We start from the raw sequence: 18,446 nt of genomic DNA on the forward strand, positions 1-18,446 counted from the left end.
CCAGTGAGGGGTCACTCGATAGCAGTCACATGCTGCCCGAATGTTTTAGGAGGCCTAAGACTTACAGCAGCACGAGCGATGCCAGCGAGGTAAAATCGGCCACCCCGTGTCCCCGCACCCCGTGCCCGGCCAGCGGGCCTCACCGTTGGTGGACAGGAGCGAGTGTGCGGCATTCTGCTGCGGGAGCCATTTGATCTTGTTAATTTTTTCCTCTATCTCCAGGCTCTTGAGATAGTCGAACTCCGGCTCGTGGCTCTGGAAGGTACTGTAGACGTCGTACTCACCCTGGCCGTGAGGCGCATTCTTACTCTGCACGAAAACCACACAGGGCTGAGCCGCAGGACTGGCCAGGGCGGCTGGGAGTGCACACGGGAAGGGGCCAGGTGGTCAAAACCTCAGAGGGCCCAGTGCAATCTTTCCATCAGTCGCCAGGAGCACCAGAAGGTCCAAGCCAAGAGAAACTACTCTTTATTTTTATATTTTGGTGGTACTGGGGTTTGAACTCAGGGCCTTGCACTTGCTAGGCAGGTGCTCTACCTACCACTTGAGCCATGCCCCTAGCTCTTTTGGCTTTAGTAAATTTATCAATTCTGCCCTTGCCAGCCTTGGGTGCAGATCCTACCTACCTCCACCTCCCACGTAGCTGGGATTATAGGCATGTACCACCATGCCTGGCCCTGGAAACTACATTTTAAACAGTCCGTGACTTGCTGAGAGGCAGTGCCCACGCTCACCCTGATCTCAGTTCAGCGGTTAAGAACACCTGAGTGAGCTCACATTGACTGAGCACCTGCTTTCTGCCGGCTGCTGAGCTAAGGGCTTCCTTTCTCACCTCTCCTATCCGTGAGGCTTCCTCTGTGGAGGTGGGGCCAGGACTCCCCATCTTACAGACCAGAGTGGAGAGAGGCCAATGGCCTTTCCAAGACCTCGTGCTTACTTCGCTGAGGCAAGACACCGAAGCTGGCTCTCAGCACCTCATGGAGCGTCTGTGTGTCCAGTTCGGGCCTGACTTGAGGAGAGGACACGTTTAGGAACAGACTTTACACTGGTGCGATGTCAGACCAGGGACAGAACAGCGTCTCCCGACTGCCTTGGTGGCTCCCATCCTGGCTTAGGCAACAGAGCTCCTTACAACAGACCCTCCTAGTGCAGCCCCCCAAATACTGAGGTGCTGGGCCCGCCACGCGCACCAGGGACTGCTTTCCCAGTTTCCATGACAACATGAAACTGTCTCCAACCAAGCACAGGTTCAGGGGTTTTTGCTCATTATTAAAAAGTGTCTATTTTTGGGCTCCTGTCCCTGTGTCATCATGAAAACTTTAAAGTTCTTCCATGTTTTTGCTTCTGCTTCACTTCGTCTCCCACAAGTACTGGTCATGACAACGGACAGCAGGACAGGACCAGAATGAAGAAAAAACTCAGGGAGAGGCGCTCAACGTGAGCAAGCTCACCTGCCCGATTTAATTTCTCTCTCCATTTGGCAAAAGGATGGCTGTGTTCTGTGGCCCTTGGTGGGACCCCCTGGCCCTGACATGTGTCAGCCATACTGGCTGGCCGATGCCAGTGTGGCTATCTGCTCATCTGTGTCCTTGGCAAGCTATTTTCAGCCCTCTGTGCTTCATCTCCTCATCTGTGGGATGATAACAGCAACTAACTGCCCCCTGGGGTGGCTGTGAGGAGGCCGTGTCAGTCAGTCAACCAGGGACCACGCTTAGGAAGGACAGACTTACCTCTCAGCCACTCTCCCCTGCCCTGCCTCACCTGAGTTTTCACTCCTTTACACTCCCTGCGGGGGTCCCCTCTCTGTCCAACACATGGCTGAGGGAGAGAGGTCCTTCCCTGAGGTGGTGTGTGACAGACCACAGCCACAGAGCCTAGGCCTGGGCTGCGGCTCTCTGGCTGGGCGACCTGTCTGTTCCACATCTGAATAGCGGGTGTGGTTCCTTCCCCCCTTGGGGTAAGCAATGAAGAGCAGAGGAAAGTAAATAGAACACTCAGCCAGGAGCCTGCTCACCATAGGCAATCAGCACAAGGTGCTCACAGGCTGCTCCTATCTTACTAGGAATTCTGCTGATCAGCAGACCATAGGGGCAGGGATGGGCAGCTGGACAGGAGGGGGCAGCCTCCCTTCCTCAGAGGAAGGCTGGGGCAGCCTCTGGCTCTGCCTGGTGCTGAGGTCTTTCTGGGGTCTGGGCTCAGAATAACCAGTCAGCAAACAGCTGCTGGGTAGAGGGGCTTAGAACACGACCTGGGACCCTGTCCTGCACCTGCCTGTCCCATCCCGCATCCCCTTCCCTCCAGCCCCGGGGATCCTGTGATGGAGACAAACCAGGTTCAGGGAGGCAACTGTGGGTCAGAGGACCGGCTTGGGGTATAGTCCCTGCCTGGCCAATCTCGGCCCCCATCTGACCCCACCCTTAAAAGACCTGGTCCCCAACTTGATCCCACTCTACCGGACTCTCCCTGCCAGACCCCACCCTTCCCACCACCTGCCAGCCAGGGCTGCTTTCTCCCATGCCAGACCCCACCCTTCCCACCACCTGCCAGCCAGGGCTGCTTTCTCCCACCTGACCCCACCCCCACACACCTCTGGCTCCCTCTGGAAGATGACCACCCGGCCTCCCCTGTCGCCTGTGGCCAGCAGCTCTCCAGTGTGGTTGAACTCGACGGTGGAGATGACATCAGCTAGGGGACAGACAGGAGGGAGTCGTTAGAACAAGGCCTCACCCGGTGCTGGACAACCACAGGGTGACACGTGCTCGGGCTCCCACCTGCTGTGAGCAGGTGGGAGCCAGGGCAGGAGCAGGCAAGGCCCTCCCATCCAACTCCCAGGGTGGGCTTCCTTCTTCCTTCCCCCTCCCTTCAAGGAGCAGCTTATGGGCGTTCTTGGGACTGAGTACAGGATTCGGCTGCAAGTCACCCGCTCACTGAGCCTGGTGATCAGCCAAGGGTGGAGACGAAGTGGCATGCCTGTGTCTCCACCAGACCCTTCTGAGGACAGAGTCCTGGCCTGAGGCAGGCCGTCGGGAAGCCACCTAAGAGGATGAGGGCTGGGTGCAAAGCTAGGAGGACCATAGTGGTTTACAAACTGTAGTACTGGGAAGAAAAGTGGGGCCTGAAGGTGGCATCTAAGGCCACCTGGCGTCACCTCACCCCTTCTGCCTCGAGCTCTCCAGCTCCCATGCTCCTGACACCCAGGCCGGGCCAGGCCTTCCCTGCCCCCCTGCAAACAAGCCCCTCCCCCGCCCCCGAGCCAGGGCTGGGTACTCAGAAGGGTTGGGGTGGCTCTCTGCTCCCCTGGGAGCCCGCCTCCAGAAGGCCTCTGAGTCTCCTCCTAGTCTGCGCCCCCATAAGGCTGAGCTCAGTTCTTCCCACGGTGCCTCTCACCCATGTTTCCTCCAGCGCTCAAGGGACCTTCCTTAAGGGGTTACCCCAGTACCTGGGGTCTTGGACACCCAGGGCTGGCCCTCCTGCATGGGCAGGTGTTTGGAGAGAACCAACAGCACCATCTCCGGGCCCAAGTCTTGGCGTGGGAATGAGGGGAACACCTCTTCCTTCACCAACATTCTCAGACCCTCCGAGTCACAGAGACAACTGACCCAAACATTCCACGGGGTGGAAGGGAGGGGATCAGAAGGAGGTCAGGACCCTGTCTGGCAGAAGAAAGGCACCTCTTCTAGGGACAGGTGACCCTGTAGGACAGCTCGTAAACTCAAGACCTCAGGCTGCTTGCTCCACCAACAAGCTTTATTGGACCCCAAAGTAATTTTTATTTTTAATCCAAATTCACTCCTAATATTTGAAAAGTGGAAGTGTTCCTGTAAAAACCATTTTTAATATAGCTGGAAACACCAACACCATCTGCCCAAGCAGCAGTTATTGGATCAGAGCAAGGCCCACCCCCACGATGGGACCTCCCTCTGTCATCTTTCCCCTTCCTGGTGTGGCCTCTGCAGGCACCAAGACCTCTGATCCCAGCTTAGCAAACAGAACGCCACCAGACTTCCAACTCTACCACAGAGTCATAGTAACAAAAACAGTATGGCACTGTCATAAAAACAGACAGGAAGACCAAAATAGAACCGAAGACTCAGAAATAAAGCCACCCTGCTTCAGCCAAATGATCATTGACTAAGGAACCAAAAGCATACACTGGCAAAAGCCAGCCTCTTCGACAAATGGTGCTGGGGACAGTGGTTAATTATATGCAGAAGACAGATTAGATTCATATCTGTCACCCTGTACAGATGTCCTTTCAAACCAAACACAGCAGGGACGCTACTCCCTGGGGGCCCAGGAAGGGTGCTAGGATACCACGCTGCCTGTTCTTTATCCTCCCGACAGGCAGCTGACAGCGTGCTGGTTCTCCTGGTCACAGAACGTCTCTCTGTTCACAACCTTCCAGCAGCCCCAAGCCTGAATTCCGGCCCCTCCCCATCTCCTCCTCACTGGGGTCTCAGTGATGGCGGCTCCAGTATGGGCTGACTCAGCCCAAGCCTTTGGTCATCCTGACTTCCCTCTCCCTTCCCACAGCCAGTCTTGCCAGGCTCCTCCCTCACGACATGCCCAGGTCCTAACCACCACTCACTCCCACCCCTGGCCTGGGGAAGCAGGTCACCTCAGTCTTCCAAGGGCTGCGACCTGGCCTTCAAGAGAGGGCAACGTGGGGAAACCCATGTTACTTTAACCACTTCACACCTGGGCTCCAGGCCCTCATGGCTCCCCACTCCATACAGGTGAAACACAGGTGTCAGTGGCCTGAAAGCCCCAAGAGGAAACATAGGGGACCCAACTTTTCCCCTTCCCTGCTTGTGTCCTTCTCCATGGAACTTGGCAGTGTCCCCACCCTGGGCCAGGTGACCTGCTCCCAGCCCTTGACTCTGGACACTGAGATTCGCTTGGGGCCTGCAAGAGAACAGCAGATGATGTACAAAGGATTGGGCGCTGCATTTGCCCTGGGGCCTCTGTCTTTGCCAGAAGGACCTGCTCAGGTCCCCAGGGGAGCAGGTATAGCAGAGCCAATGGCCAAGTCCAGCTGGGAGCAGGCCACAGAGTGCAGAGCAAAGCAGGCCCAGGCAAGCCCAGAGTCAGCCTCTGCAGGCACCATGGGATGTGTACTGCTGAGCGAGCTGCTCCAGCTTCCACTCTGGACTCTCAGCTCTCCATGCCACAGCCCCCGCCGCCTTCTGTCTGCAGCTGAGACCTCTGTGCCTGCAGGGGTTTTCCCTTGACTGAGCACAGCACAGAATGGGTGCCCTGCTGCCCCTCTACAGAGGCCTGAGTCCCTTCTGCCCGACCCAGTTTTCTTTTAGGACACTTTTATTAACTGTTGGCTGTCCCCATACTAGAAAGTAAGTTCCAGGCTCCACAAGGGTGCGTGTCAGGGGTTTTGATTCAGTGGCACCTGCACCTGGGAGGCAAGCTATGGCCATTTATTCTCTATGTCTTTTAGCTAGTTAATGCTTTTGTAGTGCTGGGGCTGGAACCCAGGGCGCAGCCCATGCAAGGGAAGTCCACAGCCTCGGCCCCCGGTACATGTCCTTCAGAGGTGGCTCCTGAGCCACACTGCCCTGTGAGCCATGGACAATGCCGACTTTGATGGTGATAGAAGAGGAGCTATGCCAATGGCAACTGGACAGGCTCCCCGACTGACATGGGCACACACCCCATTAAAGACAGAGAGAGACAGCTCCATGGGGCCATGCAAGGGCCCACCGGGCGTGGACTCAAAACGTCCTCGTTGCCTGATCCTGTCCCTCCATGGGCACTTGCCCCAGCCCAGGACGTCAGACACTGCTGGGCTGAAGCTGGAGCTTCAGCCCACACTGCTGGGGTCCCACAGGCGGCACGCCTTCCTGGTGTTTCATATTAAAACCCCCTAAAGGAGAAAGAGCAGGATATAAAATTGTATATAAAATGTTTTTAATTATATAGACCAGTGATCACAGGCACATTAAATAAGCAAACAAGCTGGGGGAAAGATGAGAATTCTCCAGAATGTCAACAGAGCTTGCTTCGGGGTGCCTGAAATAAAATAATTTTCCCTCCTCTTTTTACTTTTCTGTCTTCTGGATTTTCTGTAATGAAGGTATATTCGTTTTAATAGCTTTATTGGGGTATAACTGATAAACAAAATTGATCCACACATTGAATGCATATAATTTGTGAGTGGGGGATATGCGTGACGTATATTGTTTTATGATGGGGAAGTAATAATGCTATCCAATTTAAATGACAACATAACCTTGCCATTCAGAGCAATGTGGTGCTGGGTGGTTACCACGGTAACAGACATTAATGACTTTGGCAATTTACAATTTATATGTCACTTCATGTCCACTGCCTCCTTTGCACCTCATGCCAGCCCAAGGGGAGATCAGTGTTATTTCCCCCTCCCCAGGCAAAAGCCCTGGAGCTCTTGTGGACCAGTTGGAAGCCTGGGCTGGAGTCCTGGCTCCAGGCCTGCAGCTGTGTGGCCTTGGGCAGGTATTGCAACTACTCTGAGCCTTGCTTCCTATGAGTGGGTGCTGGCTTAAATAGTGCCTTCCCAGGATGAAAGGCTCATGAGAAATCAGGGGTGAGAGGGCTTGGAAGGGAGGCAGAAAGGACAAGACTCTGGGGAGACCAGGCTGTCCTGCTCTGGGCTACTCCCTGTGGTACAGAGGAGCAGCTTTTAGGCTGTGCCTAACCTTGAGTCACTCTATGTTATTATCATGTAGCTCTATTTATTTAGTTGCTATTTATTTATTTGATTTTGGAACTCAGGGCATTGCACTTGCTAGGCAGGTGCTGTACTACTTGAGCCACTCCTCCAGCCCTGAGTTACTCCATTTTATAAAACAACAGTTTTGACCCAAGTTACTCCATTTTGGGTATAAGTGCCAAGATTGAATGATTCTACATCTTGTTTATACAAGTAAACAGCCACCATCTGCCAGCACACCATGAGGCACAACTAATAAATAATTCATTTGTGCCAATGAATAATTACATCTGTGAATGTATCAAGTCATATCAGAAACACCAGACACATGAGCTTGTCAATCACAGCAGAAATAAGACCCCTTACCTGGACTACAAAAAGAGCACACCAACAACTGAGATGTGGTGGGCACACTGACCCATCATATATTCAGTCACTTGGCATGAGCCTGGTAAAGGACCACCACCTCTGTCCGCAGGCTCCAGCTCCAGGGCAGCTTATCCTGCCTATGACATGTAGCCCACTTCAAACTGGCAGCCTGCAGCCCAGACCTGCATTTGACAGCTGTGCACCTGCTGTTTGTAAAACTTCTCATCTGATCCTCTCCAGAGATTTCTCCTTGCAACTGTACCCGCTCTCTGCCTTCAAACAGCCCCTCTGACCCCTGCAGCCTCTTCAACCCAGCCTTAGCCTCTCCATCCATGTCCGTGTGAAGTATAAAGTATGCTCGGAGCGTTGATATTTGTCATTAAGATTGGGATAAAAGAGGCTGGGAGAGATGGTCCATATCTGTAATCCCAGCTACCTGGGAGGTAGTGGTAGGAGGATAGAGGTTCCAGGACAACTCAGGCAAACAAACTGAAAAAGCAAAAAAAATACTAGGGGCATGGCTCAAGTAGTAGAGTGCTTGTCTGGCAATCAGGAGTTCAATCCTGAGAGAGAGAGAGAGAGAGAGAGAGAGAGAGAGAGAGAGAGAGATAAAAAACCTGTGATGGCCAACGACCATGAATATCAAGTGAAATCAGTAGCACTTGGTGAATTAAAGTCAGTAAAATTGACATAGTGAAATTATCATTATTCGAAGAATTCACTGTTATTTGTAAAGACACATGCTCCTGACATAGCTCACCTAAGATGTTAACAAAACTTACTGAACAGAAAGCTACAGCCCTTTGTCATCTCTGCTCCTGGCGTCTAGAGAAATGGCAGTGACCAGCTGAGAAGTGTGGATCTGTGACCTGGCCCCAGCATACTGGGTCCTGACCAGCAGCCCCTCCAGTCCTGTCCTGTAAACCTTTACAGAGCAGCTCCCACACCTCAGGCTGGGGCACTGCCGCCTCATGCCGGCAAAACTACTCTGCAGACAGCCAGAAGTTCGCACCCACGAACTGTAAGCTCAGTCACCATGGTGGCCACCTCTATGAAAGGTCGTCCTCTGATCTTGGGAGAGTGAGGTTTGTCCAGCTCCAACACCTCCTCCTCCAGGAAGCCATCCTGGCCAGCCTCCTTTACTCTACGCCAGGTCAGAGTCCCTCCTGCAGCTATGGCTAGGGTCGCTACTTCTCCCTGGTGCTGTCTGTGTACACATCGCCTCTGGCCTTGAGCGTGGAGGGCGCCACATTCACTTCCCAAGAGCCGTCTGTCTGCTGGGCACTGCTGGTCTAGCCCAGGAGCCCCGGATGGGACAGTGTTCTCACAGATGACAGCAATGGAGCCCCACAAGAAAACGACGACAACTAAACCAAACTATCTGAGGGTGCTGGAAGGCAACCAAAATGCAGGCAGACTCCCAGGGTTCACAGCAGGAGGAAAAGCCCCAGGTCGGGTGAGTGTCCTTTCTTCACCCAGCCTGAGGGACAAGTCCCAGCCTGTGCCAGCAGCTGCTAAAACTCACCCAGAAAGCCACAGTCTCACGGGCTCCAAAAACCTCAGTCCAAGGAAACCTCAGCAGCTAGAAAGGTGAAAGTTCTGGAAAGAAGACAGCTCCAGAGAAGGAGCCCCAAATATGGTGTGTAAATCTGACCACAAATAACACACGTGCAGGGGAGACTCCAAGCAGCTGTGACCAGCTAAGGTTAGAAGTGACCTGCTCACCAGCGGGTGGACTTGACCGTTCAGTTCCACCAACACGACTGCTGCCAAACACAAAATCAAATGCTCTTTGGCTCCAGAAATCCCACTACTGGACATACACCAAAAGAAAATGAAACCAGCACGTCAAAGAGATGTCTGTACTCCCAAGTTCATTGTGGCACTGTTCACAAAATAGCCAAGAAACAGAACCAACCTAGGTGTCCATCGACAGGTGAACGAACAAAGAAAATCTGGTACAGAAACACACAGTAGAATACTGTTCAGTCTTTAAAATCCACAAAATCCTAGTATTTGCAACAACATGGAAGAACCTGGAAGACACTGTTACGTGAAGGAAGCCAGGCCTGGAAGGATAAGGAGCGAATGACCTCACTGTGTGTGGAAAGTGTAGAAACTGACCTCACGAAAGTGCAGTGTAGGATGGTGGCTACTGGGAACTGGGGTACCTGGGACAGGGAACAGAAGACTTGCTCTCCAGGCTTTGCTCTGGGTTCTTGCCATTAGGAGAGTTGTCAGAAGCATGATTTTGTTTTTACTTCAACATTTTTAGGGTTGAGAATAATATACGATGCACAAAGTGACCACTTCAAAGTGTAAATGTATTTCTGTGGTTTTTTTATTCACTGTGCTGTAAAACCACCACTACCTTCTAATCCAAAACACTCCCCTCACCAAAAAGAAGCCCCACGCCCAGGGCAGTGTCCCTTCCCTCCTCTCAGCCCCTGGCAGCCACAAAGGGACTTGCTGTCGCTAAGGTTCTACAGTGGACAGTGCGACACGATCCTTTTGGGCCGGTCTGACACCTCTGACTTAGCACGATGCTTTTGGGGTCCATGCATGCTGTAACACACAGCAGTATTTGGTTCCCTTCGATGACAAAGTCGCATTCCAGTGTCACCATGGCAACTAAAAGAGGTCCCTTGCTCTTTAAGCAAAAACCCAGGCTCTAGAAGAGGGGCCGGGGGCCGTGAGCCTCTGAGAGCCCATCATCATGGACCCTTGGGTGGGGGGGGTGTGCCAGAGCCAGGGCAAAAAACATGGCTCCTTCCAGGCCACTCCACAAGGGACAGGGTGGGGACAGCCAGGATTGTGGCTGCCAGCTCCTCCTGCTGGGGCCAAATGGCACCCCCAGCAGATGAGCTGAGACAGGGAGGGCCCAGCAGCTGTGAATCTGCCTGTGATTGTAAGCAGGATCTGGTCACAATCCTAGGCTTGAGGCCACTCCAGGCTGGATTGTGCTCTGTGCAGAGGTGACACCAGCTCTGGTGTCCACATGGCTCTCTGGGTGCTTGGCCATCACTGATCAGACCCCTGTCTGCACAGGTGGCCAGCTGCTGGTCTTGAAATAGGCCAAGGTGAGGGGCCTGAGAAAAGAGCACCTGCTCCCCACTTGTTTTGTAAGGCACAGGCTCTGAAAGGCTCCCAGGCCTCCCGCTTCTCTCCCAAAGTTGCTTCTCTCCCTGGGCATGACCGCCAGTGCCTGGCATCTGCACGGCCACACTTCTCCTTCATGTGCTGAGGAAGGAAGCACTGCCTGGCTCTCTGCAAGCTACAGTCGCTGGGCCTCTGCGTCCTAATCTCTGAAGTGGGTATAATAAATACTCAGCTCAGGTGTAAGGATTAAATGAGTCAACAAAGACAGAATCACCCGACAAGAAAAAGTTGTTGCCTGCAATTAGTAGCATATTATTATTTTTTATTATTTTTGCTACAAACATAATCACAGGGCCACAGAGATACTGAAAGAAAAATGACTAAAGCACAAGATGAAAGGGTATGGGATGTGGTGAGTTTGCTGCTGGGGACCTGGTTTTGAGTTCCACCTTGCCCTGGATGTGTGGTCCAGGCAGGTCACATCAGCCACTGAGTCTGTTTTCCTATTTGCAAAATGGTGACAGTAGGAGCTGTCCATGCTGGGAGGAGCTCTACAAACTGTGCTGTGCTGTCCTTGGGCCAGGAGGAGAAGTGAGGCAGCCTGACATAGATTCAGACTGACCACTTGGGTAAGGACCAGCGGGCTGGTCTGGGCTGGCCTCTGGCCTCTTAGCATCTGGGGTCCCCTGTACCCTGCTCCCCACTCAGGCTGCAAATGGCAGGTGGGTAAGTGGAGGGGGCCACACTGGCTTGGCAACCAGAGCACCCCTCAGGTCTCCTCACATCACTGTGTTCACCAGCCTCAGGGGCCAGGCCAGTCTGCTCCAGGGTGTGGCCAGGTACTGAGCTGCGGTGTCCTTGTCACATGTGCCTGAACTGGGGGGACAGAACCAGCCCATCTTCTCCACCACCTCTCATGTTTCTGCCCAGACTCTGACTAACCTCATCATGTCATGACCCTCCCTACAGCCTTCTATGGCTCCCTGTGGCCCTTCAGACACAGGCTCCCTTGCCTGGTGACCCTGTCACACCATTTCCAGCACAATCCCCACCCTTTAGCCGCCCAGACATTTTTCATTGCTCCAAAAGAGGTCATTTACTCATTCAACAAGTATCTACAGTTTAACGGGAATTCAGAGGGGCACCAAGCGGATCCTGGCTGGCCCTGCCAGGCTGGTCTGAGCAGTGTGACAGCGTATCCTCTAACACAGCAAGCACCGTGCACGGCACAGAGAAAAGTTGGCTTTCACGTCCCAGGCTCGAGGTGGTAGTCTGGCAGATGCTCAGTGGGCTGGGTTAGGGTGAGGCAGGGCTTGACACTGAGGCAGCTGGGCTTAACTCTAGCTCTGTCCTGCTCTGTGACCACAGCAGCTCGGCCTCTAGGGCCTCTGCTTTTCATCTGTAAGATGGACAGAGTTGCTCTCCCAGGACCCTCCATCCTGTGCCTCCCTGGTTGGAAAGCGGCCTTTCCCAGCCTCCCATTGGTGCCCCTCTCCCAGCCCTCTGCGGGCACAGACAGGTGGCCTGGGCTCTCAGATGGTGATGGAGGAATTGGCTTTGGAGCGGTCCCTGTCTTGGTCACCAGAGGCTCACACAGGAATGGGATTTAGTGTGCTACTCCTCACCCACACCCTCCGACAGCTTCTGAGGAGACATGGCTTCTGAGGATGGGACTTATCTTTGATCCAGTGCAGGTGGCTTCTCTGCATCGGCTGGCCATCAGGGCCTGTGCTCCCCACACTGCCATGTGGTCAGGCCAGTCCCAGGCCCCTGCAGCAGGGGATGACCACACACCTCCATGGAACACAATCAGAGACCCATAGTCTCCTCTGTGGCCTGCACCCCTCACCACACCAACCACCTGTGTGGTGACCCCCCTCGCACATGGTTTCCTGCTCACACCGTTTACAAGCATTGCGTATCTATGACCTCATGCCTGGTGGGGTCAGCCTGAAGGGGTGGGTATCACCTCCATCCTTACAAGGGCAATCTGAGACTACAGGAAGCAGAGTCATGGTGTGCTAGGGTACAGTGTGGGAGAAGGGGGAAAGCGCTCAGCCTGCACCAGTGGCCCAGTCTGTGGTGTAAACACTCCTGCCTGGATGGATTCCAAGCTACCTGTGATTTAATAACCACCTCAAATAAATCCTAGTATTTCACTCCTGGGTATATATCCAGAGGAATATAAGTCAGCAAAGAATAAGACACCTGCACACCATAGCCAAGCTATGGAGTCAGCCTAGGAGACTGCCGATAGATGAATGGATACAGAAAATGTGTTATACACACTGTGGGGTATTATACAACTGTAAAAAAGAATGAAATGATGTCATTTGCAGAAAATGGATGGAACTGGAGATATCATATTAAGCAAAATAGGCTAGACTCAGAAAGACACGTAACACCTTTTCTCTAATATGTGGAATTTAGATTTATAAAAAGAAAGAGATGAAAGTAGAAGGGGGATGATTTGGGAAGAGGAAGGAGGGTGAAGGAGGGACAAGAGAGAGTAAGGGGTGTGTGTGACCATCATCAAAGTATATTATATACATGTATGAAACTGTCATGATGAAATCCATTATTTTGTACAATTTGAAATTCCTAAAAATGACACAGGCCAATCAATGCACATCAATTCTGGCACCTCCTGGGCTCAGTGAGCCACCAAGTCCACAATGGCAAGATCCCAAGTTCAGGCTCTGAATTCTGGTGTCATCCCTGAGTCCAAACTCTCCCCACAGTAGCACTGGTGCCCACCCATTAGCCCAGAACAGCACAGGGAGTCCCATGTGGCAGCGGGCAGGACCCTTACCAGCTACAAAGCCCCCAGTGACCTGTTCAGCATCATAGACATCAGGACCAGGAGCTGGACAGGAAGGACAGTTGGAACCACATGGCCCATAGTTCTTCTGGCCTGGACAAGCACCCCAGCTGCAGAGACCTTGATGGCTGAGGTCTGGTTTGATACGCAGAATTTCACATCCGGGGCACCATTCCTGGCTGAGTGGGTCTGCCAGCTTCAGGTGCTGGGCGAGGGAATGGGACCAGCCTTGGGTGTGTGTGGCGGGGGGTTCCTCAGTGACCAAATTTTTCACAGCTGCTCTGCTTTGGCCTCTGAATTCCAGCATGGCTCCCTCCTGCCCCTCTCAGAGGGACACCTGTCCCTGCAGCCTGTGTTGTGCTGGCCTCTTCCCATTCCCTGAAGTTTATGAAGCATCTCTGTGTCACCAGCAGGTGTGGGCATGTCTGCAGGTGGGGTCAGGCTCTGAGTCTGGTGATCCATGGTTCCTCAGAGAGCCACTGTCCCCCAGGCCTCCTCTAGCTCAGGCCACAGTACTCTGCACTCACTTCCTGCCTAGCACAGTGGTTCCTGCCTGGAACCCAAGGCAGTCAGCGTCCCTTTCTGAATGGACTGCACCCACTCACCACCTTCACCAAAGTCCACTCATCACGGTCCACTTCATCAAGGTCCAGATCTCAGAGCTGGGCCACAGCAATGATCTCCAGATGGTTTCTGCCTCTGTGGGGTCCACAGCTCAGAGGAAGACAGACAAAGAAACCCATAGACTTACTCAACCTTGTAGTTCTAGGGCAGAGGTTAGTATCAGGAATGGGCTGAACCCAAAAGAGGGAAGTAGAACCCAGAGGTCAGGAGCAGCCACTGTTACCAGTGCCCCGGTGTTCAAGCCTGACCTCTTAGGTGCCTGGAAGCTGTTCAGCCCCACCCTCGCTTCCTCATCAGCCCAACGGCTTGATAGGACCTGTCTCAGAGGTGTAAGGGTGAGTGAGCAAGCATGTTCCCTGATAGCACAGGACTGAAAATAACTAATGCAATTTTACCAAAAAAGGACAAAGCTGGAGTCCTTACCCACCCTACTGGAAGACTAATACAAACGACAGCAATCAAGACTGTGTCACTGGCGAAAAGGACAGACACACAGATCAATGTAGGAGCAAGAATTCAGAAACAGACTCACAAATCCACCACCAATTCATTTCTGTAAAAGTCGCCAGGCAATTCAATAGGAAAGGACAGTCCTTCCAATAAATGAGGATCGATATGGTGGGAAAAAAAATACTTTACACCAGCCACAAAAATCACACTGAAATGAGTCCCACAGCCTATATAAAAGTTAAAACTGGCAGAATGGCTCAAGTGGTAGCAAGCATGAGGTCCTGAGTTCAAACCCCAGTACCACCACAAAAAAAAAAAAAAAGTTAAAACAATAAAACTACAGGAGAAAAGCTTTGCAATTTCTTAGGCAAAACACAAAACCCACAAACAACAAAAGAAAAACGAACCAATGGAAGTTTAACAAAATTAAAAATGTGTGCTCCTGGAAAGAAACCATTCTAAAAACAAAAAGGCCAGTTGTGAAATGAAAGAAAATATCTGAAGCACATCCCTCAGGCCTACCACATGTGTGAGGTCGGCTACAGCTCAATAACGAGATCAAAACGACTTGATCACAAGTGAGCAGAAGATATGAAAGACGTCTCTCCGAGGAAAACACAGGCACAGCCAGAGAGCATACGGAAGATGCGTCAGGAGGTGCAAATTACAAGCTCAGGAGATGCAATGCCCACTGGCGCACTCGTGAGCATGGTGAAAGGTAATAAGACGTGACACAGCTGAAGACATGGACCTGAACTGTCCCTTGCTGACAGAACGCAATGACAGGGCCCCTGCGGGAAACACCGGACAGATTTTCCTAAAGAGTTGAGCACGTGCCTACTATGGAACCCAACCCTTCCTCATGACCAAGAGTGATAAGGGACACCAACTACATACATGGCACAGCAGCTGCAACCACAGCAGTTCAGAACCGACACCCACAGGTGAACCGATGAACACACTGTGACACAGCCATTGTGCTCAGCAGTAAAAAAGAACACACCGTCGATCCATGCAAGAGCAGGGATGAAAATACGCCTAGGGAAGAAAGCCAGACCAAAAGAAAACGTAAGATGTGATTCCATTTACATGGAATTCCAGAAAGTACGAATTAACACAGTGACAGACGGCTAATCCATAGTCTTCTGGGGTACAGAGAGGGCACAGAACGGGAACATGGGAGCTTCTGGAGTGGCCCAGTGTCTTGAGTGTTAGTTATAGAGGTGGCTTCCTGAGTGCATACAGCTGTCAAGGTGACAGAACTCAATGCTTTAGGTGGGTACAGTTTATTGCACTGGTTTTTACAGTCTTTGTTTGCAGAGTAAAGAGGAAATGGGGAGGGGAATATGGAGGGAGGGGAAGCAGCCACCCCCACCACCCACTGTCATCCAAGACCTCCAGAAACTGATCTGATCCCCAAAAGGCTGACGGATTTGACAGCCCAAGTGATCCTGCTTGTGAAGGGAGATAACTGTTTGGTGCATGTCTCATCAGCTGAGATCATTCATTACTTATCAAGTCACAAATTCACCCAGATCTGTCCAAACAGGTCCAACCCACCCCGGACTTGGCATGAGACAAGTGCCATGCCTCCCATGGTAGAATTTTACTAACTGCATGTTGAACAGATTAGCACTCACAGCTCACCAGTGGCTGGCAGGAAGCCGAAAGCAAGTGAGGTGGCCTGAGATGACCCAGGAAAGGCTGGGGCTGCCCCTGCCATGGTCGAGCCCTTTGCAAGACTTCTTGGGTACTGAGGAAAGGCAGAGACCAGAGCAGCAGATGTGGCTTTAACAGGCTGAGGTGGGCAGTAGGCAGCTGATAGGGGGGTCACATGCAGGCAAACTGCTACCAGAAGTGTCCAGTTTCGTGGTCAATGGAAGTCTGCAGCTGAATGAGAGTGCTGGGGACAGCTGAGTGGGAGGCAGAGGTCTTCAGTGGGAGCCTGAAGCCAGGCTAGTCCCGCTGCTGTTCTTCAGGCCCTCTCCAAGTCAGACACTGTCAGGGCTCCAAAGATCCTGAGATCCCCGTCGAAGGATGAGTCACCTGGGGGTGACACATTCTCATCAATCACCTACATCAGTTCTCGGCTGTGCCCATGGGCCCCTGGGGAATCCCTAAGACCCTTCTAGGGACTCTCAGGGCTCTTCCTCCTCCAACTATTTATCTGTGATGCCAATGATGACTTACAATACTTCAACCCATGCATCATAAGAGACTGAATGAGAAGCCAATGTGAGAATAAAGCTGTCATCAACGAAGCCAGGCATTAAAGAGAGTAAAATGCCAGGCGCTGGTGGCCCATTCCTGCAATCTTAGCTACTTGAGAGGCTGAGATCTGGAGGATCTCAGTTCAAGGCCAGCCTGGGCAGACAGTTCATGAGACCTCCATCTCCAAAACAACCAGAGCAAAATGGACTGGAGGTGTGGTCAAGTGGTAGAGTGTCTGCTTGCAAGTGTGAAGCCCTGACTTCAAACCCCACTTCTGCCAGAAAGAGAGAGAGAAATTAAAGAAATTTACAAAAATGCCACTCTTCTTACTCATGTTTTATTTGCTTTGGAAAGCATAGGATTTTTTTCAGAAAAAAATATTTATGTTCCCATAAATAACAGATTTATGATTTTTATTTGGAAATAATTCCATATATAAATCTTTTGACTGTCTCAGTTTTAATTTATAACATGGTAAAAAAGAATGCACACAGACAAACACACACAAAAGCTTTTGGGGATCTGTAAAGAGATCTTGAGATCTGTAAGTTTGATAACCCCTGCTCTAAAAGAATTTTGGACAAATTGGGTGCTTGCCAATCTAGTCATGCATCCACTGATCCGACATAGGGCAAGGCAGGGAGTTAGGAAACCTAATAGCTGAGAAGGATGACCTTTTGACATTAATGGGACACTGGTGACAGACAGCAGGGTCTTGTTGATCCAAAGTCTGCAGAAAATGGACAGTCCTGGTCTGATGATCCTAGGCCAAAACCTCCCCTGACTGACATGTGAGAGGAGTTAATGACACAAAGCCCAGTTTCTAAGGGGTCCCTCCCGTGTTCCAGGAACAACTACCCCCTTCCCCAGTAGAAGTGAGGTCTTGGGACCTTGGCCCCCATTCTGGAGCCTGCCTTCCCCCTCCCCCCAATGTACTTTCACCTTTCTTTCTCTTTGCTTTGCTAGGCCTTTGCTTTGCTTCTCCTAGGCCTCCTGTGTCCACCCTTGAATTCTTTCTCTGCTGAGACCAAGAACCTTCTGGCCTGACCCAGTAACCCAAATCCCATGACAGATCCTGGCCTGCCAATGCCTCTCCCATATTCCTAGGCTGGTGGCCTCTGTCTCAAGACACCCAGATTCCAAAGGAGATGTAAGGTCAGCTAGGGGCCCTCTGACCAATCATCTCAGAATTGCCTCACGTTGGCTGGTCCCATCCTTCCACCTCTGCTAACTGCTGACCTCTACTCCAGGTTTGCTATGGTCAAGGGTTGTGGAAACTTCAGCGCTCCAGTGGTTCAGCTCACCTGCCCCTCTGGGAAAGCTGTTCATGGGGGAGACTTCTATTCCCAGACTCGGCTAATAACAAAGACACAGTGAATCTAACTTCCGCTGAAGCAAACCCACAAACAGGCTTAGGCAGGCGCTCAGAAAGGTGCTTTGGGCCTCTCCAGATGGCCAACCTCACCTGAATATTTAGTTTTAATATTTTGCATGGGCTTGCCCAGTCAGTTGTCAGGAATATTGGCTATGATGGTGACGTTTGTGACTCTAGGGTCATAGATTCCTGGTAGTTCCTAGGTGAAGAGGATGCAGCTCCTGGACTTTCCAGAAAGCAAGGGTAAGGTCAAAACCTGGAACAGTGGCTGGGCTGAACACAGTGCCAGATTCTAAACTCTGGTGCACCCCAGCTTAAGACATCTGTGAACCGGCTTGAGGTTCCCCCTCAGCATGATTTTGTGAGGGTCCTACCCCCCTGTCGCTATGACTTTACCCAAGTGGTTCTGGGGGCCACAATCACAGAGTGAGAACCACAAATCAGCAAAAAAAGCCCTGACAATGAGCTCACAGAGAAAAGCAACAAGGGAGACTGGGAGCAAAACCCTGGCTTTACTGCTGTTCTGGTGACAGACAGAGTCAAGAATGGCGCTGAGGAGGGTATGAGGTGGTAACAGTGGTTTCCACTTAAATGCCTACTGTATGTCAGACAGATGGGATGCCTGCACACCTCGGGCAGGAGAGCAGAGTCCAAGGCATCAGTATCAGAGCCAAAGGCCCTGGTCAAATCTTGGCTCCATCACTCACTAGCCATGTGACTATGGACCAATTACTGAACCTCTCTGAGCCTCAGCATCTTCATCTGTACACTGGGGTTCATGATAAGATGAGCCC

At 51.9% G+C, this 18,446-nt stretch overlaps 1 protein-coding gene across 4 annotated transcripts in view; it reads right to left on the bottom strand.

The window, feature by feature from the left end:
* Ppp2r2c (protein phosphatase 2 regulatory subunit Bgamma) overlaps positions 1-18,446 on the bottom strand; it is a 101,720-nt gene that overhangs the window by 28,651 nt on the left and 54,623 nt on the right. For 2 of the 4 annotated variants that reach the window (XM_020165366.2, XM_074042663.1), the window contains exons 2-3: positions 2,588-2,685; positions 144-309 (exon numbers count right to left, since the gene is read on the bottom strand). In XM_020165366.2, coding sequence (XP_020020955.1) covers positions 144-309; positions 2,588-2,685 — 264 coding nt within the window. Of the gene's footprint in view, positions 1-143; positions 310-832; positions 1,006-2,587; positions 2,686-15,713; positions 16,113-18,446 lie in introns of those variants that run through there. The other 2 variants (XM_074042662.1, XM_020165379.2) reach the window with 2 other exon arrangements.

Source organism: Castor canadensis, chromosome 9 (genome assembly GCF_047511655.1).
Source record: "Castor canadensis chromosome 9, mCasCan1.hap1v2, whole genome shotgun sequence".
Lineage (NCBI taxonomy): Eukaryota > Metazoa > Chordata > Mammalia > Rodentia > Castoridae > Castor > Castor canadensis.